The 12,025-nt window shown below is 39.7% G+C and overlaps 1 protein-coding gene across 1 annotated transcript; it reads right to left on the minus strand.

The window, feature by feature from the left end:
- Nucleotides 1–759: 759 nt before the first annotated feature.
- Nucleotides 760–8,495, minus strand: lrrc8da (leucine rich repeat containing 8 VRAC subunit Da). The gene is made up of 2 exons (XM_046409738.1): nt 8,205–8,495; nt 760–4,396 (listed from the first exon to the last, which is right to left on the minus strand). Coding segments are annotated over exons 1-2 (2,544 nt in total). The 5' UTR covers nt 8,206–8,495; the 3' UTR covers nt 760–1,853.
- Nucleotides 8,496–12,025: the final 3,530 nt, after the last annotated feature.

Here is a 12,025-nt window from a genome sequence, read left to right on the forward strand (position 1 = left end):
TGGATGGATGAACACAAGACAATCATCTTTATCATGTTAACATTAGACACCTGGTCAAAAGGATTATGGTTTATGCAGGTTAAGCCTCATAAACCAGAAAAAAATGTTAAGACTACTGTCTTATCAGTGAACTGGAAAGACATTGTGGAGTGATTTGCTGGAGTTTCTACAACTTTTAACATTTCCATTGTAGAATTAGTAGTTTGGGATCATCATATTCCTTGTGAATCAGTGAGGAAACTGTAACATTGTCCATTATCTGCCTCTTGCTAATACTGACAGAAGAGTGCACTCAGGGGGCAAACTGAAGTCCTTGTGGCTTCCACTGGTTAACTGGAGGTAGTGTTCAGCTGTCAAAGGCTGTATTAAACAGACTAGTCGATAAAATAGGTTTTTCAAAAAGTGTCTATTGCTGCAGCCATGAGAAGTCTGAGAGATTATCTGCAGACAGATATACAAACATCTGATCTGATATTTATGAGTCACTTTCATGTGTTTTTCTAAATCAGATCCATATCTGATTCCTGCTGTGTGAGTGATCAGAATTCATGTGTTTTTTCTCCCACTAAGCAGGCTCACATCACTGTTAAATCCTTAGTCAACAATTATCAGAAGTGGTGGGCAAAGCCAAACATGGAGTGTTGTAGCAACTATCCATCCAGTGGGAAACAGGAGGTTGGATATACTTTAAGATTCTTCTTCTTACAGATGCACTATGCTCAATGGAGTGCACTTGTATGAATGAGCAATCGACAATGATTAGACATTCATCTAAAATCTTGTTTTATTGTGCCATAAAGTTGTGAACTTTGAGCATAGGATCAACAAAGTGGTAACAACAGCTCAGAAGAGCACACAGATATATGTATATACACAAACGCAGTATAGGCCTACAGAGGAATACATTGACAAGAATGAAGGCAGACATATTTGGTGTTATTCATGGTTTTGTCAGATCATGTCAATCATTCCTACCTGTGACCAGTTTTATTACATCTTTCAAAACATGATTTTTTTAAAAAAAAAAAGTCAACAGATTTCCCTTTTATTATCTCACGTTGGTCTTCTGACATGTTATCACTACCTTTATATCACTGCGTTCTGTGCATGTGCAAATGAATTACTATAGGCATTCGTATACAATCTCTACAACAATAAGGTAAAGGTTAATTTCTGGTGCTCAAAGGCTCCACCTGAGTTTTAAAACTCTGGGCTCATTCTGTTAACTACAAAACATCAAGGAAAGTAAAGGTTAAATAATTTCAACAAAGGTCTTAAAGTACCAAGAAAGAAATGTTGCATTGTGTCCTCTTTCATAACATACAGAAATTTCTGTGTGGATAGTTTTTGGATGAAAACTTACATGAACGCATGAAATATTAATTTTTGGCTGTTTCTTTGAGAAAGCCCTCACTGTTAAAAAAAAGAAAAAAAAAACAAAAAAAACAGCAGCAGTTAAGGCAAAAAGATTGTTCCCCATGGTTACAATTATATACCTGAGAGCCTAAAACAGTAATGACATATCTATATAATGTGTCACTGGAGGAAACAGTTTTGGTCTAGAGAGTATTACACAAAGAAAAAAAATTTCTAAATGTTTTATTACTCAAAGCTATGAAAAAGCTAAATCCAAAAATGCTACCGAATTCAATATATATATACACCAAGCAACAGGAAAATCAATCTGTACCATTTTTAATACATAAGCAACTAAGACAATCTATTAAAAGTAATCAAGAGAATGCATTCATTTTATGGATGTTGTAATAATAAAAAGTCTACTCTTACATCCATTACACAGGCTTGTCATGAACCACCAGAGTTGTTGGTCTGTCTGAATCGTGGTTTTTGTGCTATAAGCCACTTGTAAAGTTGCTCTCTTGGCTGATATTCTCCTTGACATCCACCGGCAGCGCATCAAAGAGATGGTCCTCCACAACCAGGCCGTTTTTGCGCAGCAGACGACAGTTTCCTAGCGTGATGGGCAGTCTGTCCAGACAGTTTCCTTTCAGCTCCAGCTGAGTGAGCTGGACCAGTTGACCCAGAGCCTCTGGCAGCACAGTGAGTGCGTTGTTCCCCAGACACAGCACCTTGAGCTTGATGCATCTGAACAGGGTCTTGGGCAGAGCCTCCAGCTTGTTGGAGTTGATGGCTAAGTGTTGAAGGTTGTGGAGGAGGCCCACATCTGGAGGGAGCACCATGATGGAGTTATGGCCCACATCCAAGTGCCGCAGTTTAGGCAAAGTGAACAAGGCTGGCGGCAGGGACTCGAGTTTATTGTGAGAGAGGTACAGAGCCTCCAGAGACTTGACATGGCCGATGGAGGATGGGATGGTGATAATTTTGTTGTGCCACAGTTTCAGGCAAGTTAGCCTCTTCAGGTGCTGGAAGCTGATGATTTCCTCTATTGTGCGGATGTTGTTAGATTTCAGGTCAAGTTCCTGTAAGTTGGTCAAACTGAAAATAGCATGGGGAATCCTTTCCAGTTCACAGCTGTGCAGCTCCAGATCAATTAGATTTATCATTTTCTTCAGACTATTTAGTACCAGCAGTTTTGTACCATCATTGTGCACCACCAACCTAATCAGATGTGGTGATAGCTCTGTGATGTTTGTGGGCATTTTTGTGAGGTTGCTCTTCAAGCATAATGTCTTTAAATGCCTCAAATCACGCATGGACTCTAGACCGATCATTTTGTTATTTTCTGAGCTCAAGTTGCCGATAAGGTTAAGCTCCCTCAAACTCCTCAGCAAATAAACCCATGTTGGGATTTCAGCAACATCAGTGAACTTGACATGAAGGCAGCGAAGATGGTCCCGGAGAAAAGCAAAACCTGTCTGCTCTACTTTGGCTGGGCAGTGGCAGAGATGCAGCTCCTGCAGGCTGGTCATTTGGGAGACCTTTGCTGAGAATCTCACCTCAGGAATCAGCTCAAGTTTCAGCACTTCCAAGTCTGTAAGGTCAAACACTGCATTTGGCAGACCAGACAGCATAAAAAGGTGCAGCTCCTGCTGGTCCTGTGCGTTACGGGTCACCAGCTGCCTCAGTTTTTCAAAAGTCCACTCGTGATTGAGGCTGATCTCCCTCAGCTTATTTTCACTGACCTCAGACAAGAAGACACCAAAGCGTTTAGAGTAGAGTTGGTCATATTGGTCAACCATGTGCAAGAGGAATGCAAAGTCATTTTTGACATCAGGAATGTCACTAAAGCTGCTCTCTTCCCGGACCTTCTCGAATGAGTACTCTTTGAGAGGTCGTCGAAACACCCAGAAGAGAGAATACAAGCACGCCATCCCGTAGATCAAAATCAAAGCCATGTAACTAATAAGCAGCTTGTTAAGCATGAACGCCATGTTGTGCGTACAGAAGAACTTTCTGTATCCTGTCAACTGTTTAATATCAGGTTCACAATCATGTTTAAAATTAATTTTAGCCAAAAAGGTTGAAGTGTAGGACAATATCAAAATAAACTTCACAGTTTTGACAATTGTCTGCGCTACATAAAGCTTGTAGATGAAATCACTGTCCTCCACATGAGCTCTGAATTTTCTTACTTTCTCAAACAGGGCTTTAGCCTGCTCCCCGTCCTTTTTGTCCAGGATTGTCATACTGCTTGGGACCTCTGCAATGGGCTTATCTGCAGAGAACTTTACCCCAAGCATGGGTGTGGAGGAGTCATTTGTGCCTTCATCCTTTCCCTCTAAAGATACCTGTTTTGGCACTGAGGAAGTGCCAGTCAACCTCTGTTTGTTCTCCTCTGAGTCCTCACAAGCCGTTTCAGACAAAGCCTTTGTTGTCCAGGGAGACTCAAAGCATCTGCCCAGAATAGAAACAAAATGCTCAATCTTCGAACTCGTTTTGGGATACTTGAACCAGAAATTGCTACTGACCATGAGAACAAGGGTGTGGATGAGAGTGAGGTATGGAAAGTACTTGGAATACCAGGGCAAGGCAACATGGTAACATATTTGGTTGATGAAGACATATTGTTGAAAGTCCAGGTTGGTCCTAACCCCTGTTGGCTGAGACTGACCGGGGGACTTCTCTGCCACCACAGACGTGTGTTGGTGAGTGACATGGATCTCATGAACAACTTCATCCGGTAAGTCCTTAGTCACTAGGGGGGTAGAGGTTACCACTGGGGTCCCAGGGGCTGCTGCCTGTGTGGTCTGCTCTGGGAATGAGTTAGTTTTGGGTCCAGGGGCCTCCTCTGGGTCCTCCAGACATGGAAGGCAAGCCACTTGGTCTTTGGTGATCTGCATGGTCATGGCAAATATGGCCAGCATAAGCATGACCAGCCCCAGGTAGTCCATGAAGACATCCCACCATGGCTTTAGGATGCGGTACGTCGGCTGGATGTCGTTCAAGGACGCAACCTCAGTGAGTGTGAACATCACTGCAACAAATGGAGGAGAGTCAAGTCATCTACTCAGCTTGTTTTAGAGTTAACTATTAGAACAAATTAGAAAGAACAGAGCTGATTAATCGATTAGTTGATCAGCAGAGTCATTTTTTAAACAAAAATTCAAAACATTGTCTGTTTGAGTTTCACCAGTGTGAGGAGTTGCTGTTTTTCTCTGTTTTATAAAGCAGTGTGAAACAAATATCTCTATGTTTGGACTGAAAGCTGAAATGACACATGAAGACATAAATATTTTCTACAATAAACAACTGAGAAAATAATCACATCAAAATAACCTTTACATTGTTCTGAAACTCCTCTGTTTAGTTGACCAAAATCTCATTATAAACAGTCCTTTATGTCTGCTTGACTACGACTCCTTTCATCTTAGGTAATATTTAAGGAAAGAAAAGAATTTCAGGAGTACAAAGCCACAGCAGGAAGTTAAAGCTTTCTGGGTCAAATCCATATCAGACTGGCAAACGTGGAGAGCCATGTCATATTCCTTGCTAAAGCTGAAAGAGTAACACACTTAAACCCCCGCAGTACAAGGTGTGAATAATGTAATTGTGAAGATAGATAGATAAATCAATCGAGAGAGTGAGAGTGCTCCATCACTTTATCCTGATGTGTTAAATTTAAATCTCACTTCTCAGTCTAGTTATGTTCAGTAAAGTTTCAATGATGCTTAAGCACAGAGCAAAGACTGTGCTAAATCTGGACACATTACAACGTGTTGTTACTGGAACAGTGCAGCCCTTTGATGTACGTCTACCAACTGTTCTGACTCACTAAGATGTCTGACACACGTGTGTTTCATTTAGTAAAGCACTGGGTTTTCCTTTTTAGTAGATGTGCGACTTTCTGTAGCGTGTGGAGTTTTTTTGTCTCATCTTTCATCCATTTCCTGCTTCTAACGAAAACAAGACACATCCGAAAGATACATCTCAAAAAGATGAATGTGTCTATGAGTAAATAAATGATTATCTGTCCATCTTGATAACACACTGTTTATTCAAGCTCTGGGAGCTGAACTGAAAAGCAATAGCTGTGTGACACATTTTGAATATTTCATACTGTACTGTGCACTGAAGCCAAGGACATCCTGTATCTCACTGAACTGCACTCCAGGAAGAAAGCATTTTTTTTTTTTTGCAGGTAAAAAGATACAAGTGGAGCATTTCTGAGAAAAAAACTAGAAAAAACACTTCGCAGTTGTACACCTGACCAGTTAAGTTGTAGTTTACATCCATGTCTGTCCAGAGTCACTTACGCTGTGAAGAAGGAATTTATTAAAAATGTAATAAGTACAGTTCTTTGTTCATCTTTGAGCACACTCTTGTGCCAAATATAATGATTATAATAATAATAGGAGTAATAATAATAATCCCTAAAGGCATTACTGAGATATCATGTTCAGAATTGGGCCAACGGACATACAGCATAAAAACACCTCTGGCCACAGCTGCCGTTACTGCTGAATCAAGAGTTTACCGTCTCCATTTTCCTTTTATTAGAATTTTCCTGATACTTAATGGTGGTATAATGATAAAACAACAGTGCATTTTGGAGTATGGGCCTATTTTATAGCAGGAGTGTCATTTATATGTAGTCTGTTTTTATTTTTATATAACAATATGCAGAAATGACGTTGACAGTTGTTGACACACAGTGGCGTTATCTCCAAAAGACAGCAGTGAAAAAAAAAAAAAAAAAAGTCAAATTGTACAGCTATTAGGACGTCTGTGTCAGTCATATCTCGACCCTTTCTCACAGCTAGAAACAACTTAATTTCAGATCACTAAAATTCTTGTCAATCACTAAAGCCATCAGCCTCCAACCAAGCAAATAAGTGTGTGCATGCAGCTACTGCACAATTAATATAAAATGTCTGAAGCATCGACAGCCATGTCAGAGATCTTACAATGCAATTTTTTATCCTTCATATTTAGATTTATTTTTGTATTTTGGACTTCACACTAAGAATGTGCCCTTACAAATCAACAAAGTACCTTTGCTAATGTGCAAATTTCTTGCCAAGGAGCTATGGATGTAAAATAATGATGAGACAAAAGAATTTTCCATGCAAGCGGGCCTCACTAGAGTCTGACAAATAAATCAGAGGAGCAATGACATCAGCTGATATACAAATATTTTTTATACAAATAAACCTCGTTGTTCAACTGTTAATGGTCGTGCTAAGTCATTTTTGTTCAAAACAAAATTTACCAAACAAACTGATCAAAACTAATAACAATAAAAATAAAAAATCTACTGCATATTAATGTAAAAATTTGAAATCTCAAATATCAACGAGCTTAAAAAAATACAGGATCTGTCAGGCTTTAGTTGGTACTACTTCAAGGATACACCAAGTTGTCTTCTTGTTTAGAGGAACATGAAAGTCAAGTCTTCTCTACACCTACACAGTAAAACCTTTGGTGGTTACCGTACAGCTGGTGTTAATATTGGTATTTTTTCACACTCCTATAATATCCAACAATGGGATTTTTTAAATTTGAATTATTATTTTTACATGTTAAGGGGTGTCAACAATTAAATTAACAATGCTTCACTTCCAGGGTCCTCGCACTGTGCACGCTGGCTCACAGTCATGGCTCCTTATAGGACACCTGCACAGAACACAGCCATCTTTAATGTTACCTGTGCTTTTCCAACTGTGGCAAGTGAAAATGTGTTCTGTGAGAAAGCCTCACGCTCCCAGCATTGTGAAACCAGTGAGCTGAACCTGATTTAGTCTGGACTTGTAGACAGTGTTGAATGTATTGCTCCACCTTGCTGGAGTTTCACTTGTTTTAGCTTCTTTTTGTTTTGACTTTGCCCAACTCCCCACCCCGAGTACTGTAACCATCCAATCATATCTCCAGTTTATTTATTGTTCTTTCATGATTCTTGTGATGCTGATAAGTATGTCAAATTAAATTAAAAGTTCAGGCAGTTACTGATCATAAATTATAGCTATGTTAGAATGAGTGTCTTGGCAACAACGATATGAAACCATGTAAGTGATGTTTATGTTATGAATGATAGGGTTGATCTGGGCTCCGGGGCGGTTTATAATTATCAACCCTCCCACAGTCTCTTCACACATTACGGGAAGAAACACATAGAAAAAAGGCAATGGGAAAAAAAATGCTTTGTGTGTGGGGGCTCCCAAGAAAGGGTGCGGCCCTGTGCCACAGGCGGGCCCTGGCAGCAGCCCTGCTCCCTTGCACCGTCTGGGTTAAACCTGTAGAGGAACATGCTGCCCTGTGCACGTAAAACTAAGCCCACAATGTGACACCAGTCGTCGCACTACATATAAACTGTAAATTACTTATAATAAATTCCAAGTTCAACAAACAGCCACCAGGCAATTTTGTGTGAACTAACTTAAAGTAAGGTTTGAGGGTCAGACATGGTTCCACACAGAAAAATAGGAAATAGGTCGCAGACGACCACGAGGAAAACGGGTTATATGCAATTTTGTTTTTAGGCTGACTATTCCACCACAGGAGGAAATAAGATGTTTTCCCTTCACGTGAGGAGTTCTTGCGCAGTATACTAAGTTATCTGTCGGCGTACCGGGTCAGGTGACTTGTTGAAACGTGAAATTGAGAAGCACCATGTGTTTCGGCGTTAAACATTTACACCAGGTGACCAGTCTCTTATCCGTAAAACATTATCTCCCTTACCACGCGTTAAAAAGAGTATCAGTAAAGTTTCAGATTATTAGCAGGCTTTTGACACATTTCTTTAAAGTATACATTTGAAACACAGTAACGGGAAAAAATATACTTACTCCCTGTGTGGCGTTAACTCAATCCAATTATTTCTTCCTCAGCCTGCATGCCACTTTTCGCTCCGTTCCTCAGGTGCGCCTCTAACCTAATTTCTCACCCCCGTTGAAAACTGTGACTCTGACGCTGCTCTGTAAAACAAAGGTCTGAACAACATTTGTTCGTGACAGCGCGGTTTGTCGACTGCATCCCTCATATCTGAGCAGAGCAGAGCCGGCTGCCTTGCCGTCTGTACGACAATATGCACAAACAGACCTCCGCTGTAATGTATTTCTAAGTAAAGGCAGATCCAACATGGAGCCACACAGACCGCTGTTGTGGGCGTTATGGGCGCCTCTGATTGGATGATGACATTACGGACACTTCCCCAAGACACCGCCTGCTAGCTTATCTACTGCTGTATTCAAAGGGTATAGGACAAAATTTACGGACAGAGCCACAGTGGACGGCTGTGTACATAGTCTACAGGAAAAATCAAAACTTGATTTCTGTAGGCTCCACGTATTTGCGCGGTCTCACTGATGCACTGTGTCAGCTAAAGTGTTTGTCTACACTGAAAACATTTAAATCCCATATTTTTTGCAGTCTGCTAACTAACTTCGTAACGCCACAGACTAGCAAACAAAAGAAAGAAAGCAGAACGAGACAGTTTGGAGAAATGTTGGCTTTAAACTTTGGTTTTGACATGGCAAAATATATTGTCATTTCAGCAAAAAGTAGATAGACTATCCGTGAGAGCACTAAAATGTCCTTAAAGATATTGAAAGGTTTGAGTAGGGAACTGCATGGCTCAATAATAACGAGTATAGACCGGATAGTGAAATACGGAGTAGTGTTGTCACACATAGGGTTACATTAGGCAAACTTGTGTATATAGCTAACAAAGAGTTTTAGCTAGTATTTAGCACTATAATGTTCGGTTTAAAACAAAGTTAGTAAATACTCAGTATGATGAACAACTGTGATGTATTACCTGGAATTATGCTTGCAAACTAAACGAAAATTGTGATCTCATATACCTTCTTCCTAACTGATTTGAACGTAGCACCACCTTCCCCTTCTTTGTTTCAGTCACAGACACCACTAAGTGCTTCATGGTGTTGGCAGAAATAACTTAGCTGAGTAATACAGACTTTTCATCTGCACCCTTTGTGTACGTGTACATGGCACGTGTTTAACCTATCTATCTATCTATCTATCTATCTATCTATCTATCTATCATATTGGACAAACTCAACAGTCAATAGGACCCTGTGTGCTGAACTTGTGCATCATTTCCAGCTCTTTCTGGATTTGGTTGATGATGCACCCAGTGGAGGAAGTGTCTCCTCAGTTGCAACCCATACAGGTTTCAACCGGTCCAGGGCTGCTGGCTGCTGGCACTCTGTTCTCACTCACGCATGCTTCCCTTGTACTTTGAGAGGAAGAAGAAAAAAAAACAGAAGAAGGAGAAAAAAGAATGAAAGAAAAGCAGCCACTGGGGTGTGTAGTTTGATAGCCTGCCATTTTACAAGATTCAGTGTAGAGGTGGTGCGTGCTCACATACAAGCACATGCAGACTGATAACTGATTTTTTTTCTGCGTTCTTTGTAGGCTCTACAGAAACCAAACAAAATGCAAAAGGCCCGATGTATGCTTAGAGCTAAGTGAGACAGTCGTGTGATAGCAAGTTTTGGTGGACTCCAAAACTTAACACTGTGATTTAGGTCTAATGAATTCTTCTTTCTTTAACTTTTCATATGACATAAATTTAAATTTTATTAAAGTTGCTGATGGCACTGACAGTGTCCTTACTGCAAACATACAGATGTTTATCTGACGTACAGTTGGCGTAGTGATGTGTGTAAATATGTTGGACTGGTTTGGTTTGTTATCACATTGGGCTGCAGTGGGAACTGTGGTTGAATAGCATAGGGGCTTCTGTTGGGGTGATGGGGCCAACAGCAGAGGACCCTTAGCAACCAGTTCAGTGTGTTGAAAACTGATTCAGTGAGGTATAAATTATTCAGCATGGACCTCCCTCTCTTGGTTTGTAAAGGATATACTGGGATGTATCCAACACACAAACAGCTGGCTAGTGATTTAACCACACATGAGACATACACCTGAGAAATAAAAAGGTGCTAAAATTTCAGCCAAAGCCACAAACCAATGACAAACCCAAACTAACCTGTTTCTATAATAATTCATTTCCTGCAAGCACAATACACACTGGGTTCTCTCACCCACCCATACACACACACACACACACAGTGGGGTAGGAAAAGGATTAGGTTAGAGTAGGTGTTGGATATGTAGTGGAGGGTTAGAGGTTTGGAAATGAATGAGTCAAAGACACCTGGATATATTTAGACAAGAAAGAGTGTGTGTCAGATTACGTACGTATGTACTCATAGGCTGTTTACTTGGGTGCTGATTCTTTGATATGTTAATGTGATGTGATGTGACGCTGCAGTTGGGAAATAATAAGTTAAAAGCTTCTAAGAACATAATCTCTTGCAACAGCATAGTAAAACGTTTGAATATTTTAAGTAATTGTGTGTACATTTTCCTAATATTGTTTCTGCAGCAGTAAACAAACACATTTCAGTGCTGCTCATTTGCATTGCAGAAGAGATTGCCTCATACAGAGTGTTTTTCACCAGGTTTGAACCAGTCATCCACATGACTACAGGCTGCCAAAACCTCCCAGATGTCAGATTAGATTGCTCAGCCCAGATCATGCGTGCTCAGCACTCCTTGGTTGTTGTTTTTTCAGATCTCAAAGGTTGGAATCCCAATATGTGTGACTTCTGAATGGGAGATCACTGTTAATGACCAGTTGATGAAAAACAGTTCACTTTAATCATCATCCTGAAGCGATGAGTATCACTGGTGCTCCACCTGCTATTGTCTTGATGCACAATGGCACTCTTGACTTGTACGTTTCAGGTAATGATAAGCAGAGCTGGAAGAAGTACTGAAAGCTCGTACCTGAGTAAAAGTAGCAATATCACAGTGAAGAAATCTTTTGTCACAAGTAAAAGTCATGCATTTAATATTTTTTAAGTAAAACTACAAAAATATTTGCGTTAAAATATACTTAAAGTACCATATTTATTGATGAATCAACACAATGTTTTTATCACTTTAATGCTGAAGCTGGTAAATATCTGCTCAATTCTGAATTACCTTCAGACATTCAAAAAGTTTTTTTTTTAAGTAATCTATAACATTACATCATAATTTATTATTAGCATATTTTGAACTGGTAAACTAAAACTAAGTCTGGTAACTAAAGTTGTCAAATAAAGTTAATGGAGTCAAAACATATTTGTCTCTGAATTGCATTGGAGTGAAAGTATAAAGCAGCAGAAAATGGAATTACTCAAGTAATGAACATGTACCTCAAAATTCTACTTAAGTGCAGTATTTTTCACCATTTATGATAAGGCATTAAAATAATTCATAGTTAACCTCAGTTTCAAAAGAAATCTTGTAGGGTTATCCAAAACCAATGTTAGTGTTATCACAAAATAATTATCAGATAAATGACTCTTTGTGACGCTGTGTGGATTCCTTCATGGGCCTGGGAAGTGTGATGTAGAGAAACAGACCAGTCACAGATTGGTACAGAGTCAGAGACACAGGCTGGCACAGTCAGACGACAATATTATTGGCTGTTTTTGCAGTTTATCAGTTCATAGTTGTGTAGATGTTTAACATGTCCTTGTCAAAGCTTTTATCTTGTTTCTGTTTGGTTAGGTTTCAAATAACAATTGAATAATGACTGACTGTTGCATTTAAATCCTTTTCATTTTAGGAAATACTCATTCTCCCTTTC

The sequence above is a fragment of the Scatophagus argus genome, chromosome 13, assembly GCF_020382885.2.
Source record: "Scatophagus argus isolate fScaArg1 chromosome 13, fScaArg1.pri, whole genome shotgun sequence".
NCBI lineage: Eukaryota > Metazoa > Chordata > Actinopteri > Scatophagidae > Scatophagus > Scatophagus argus.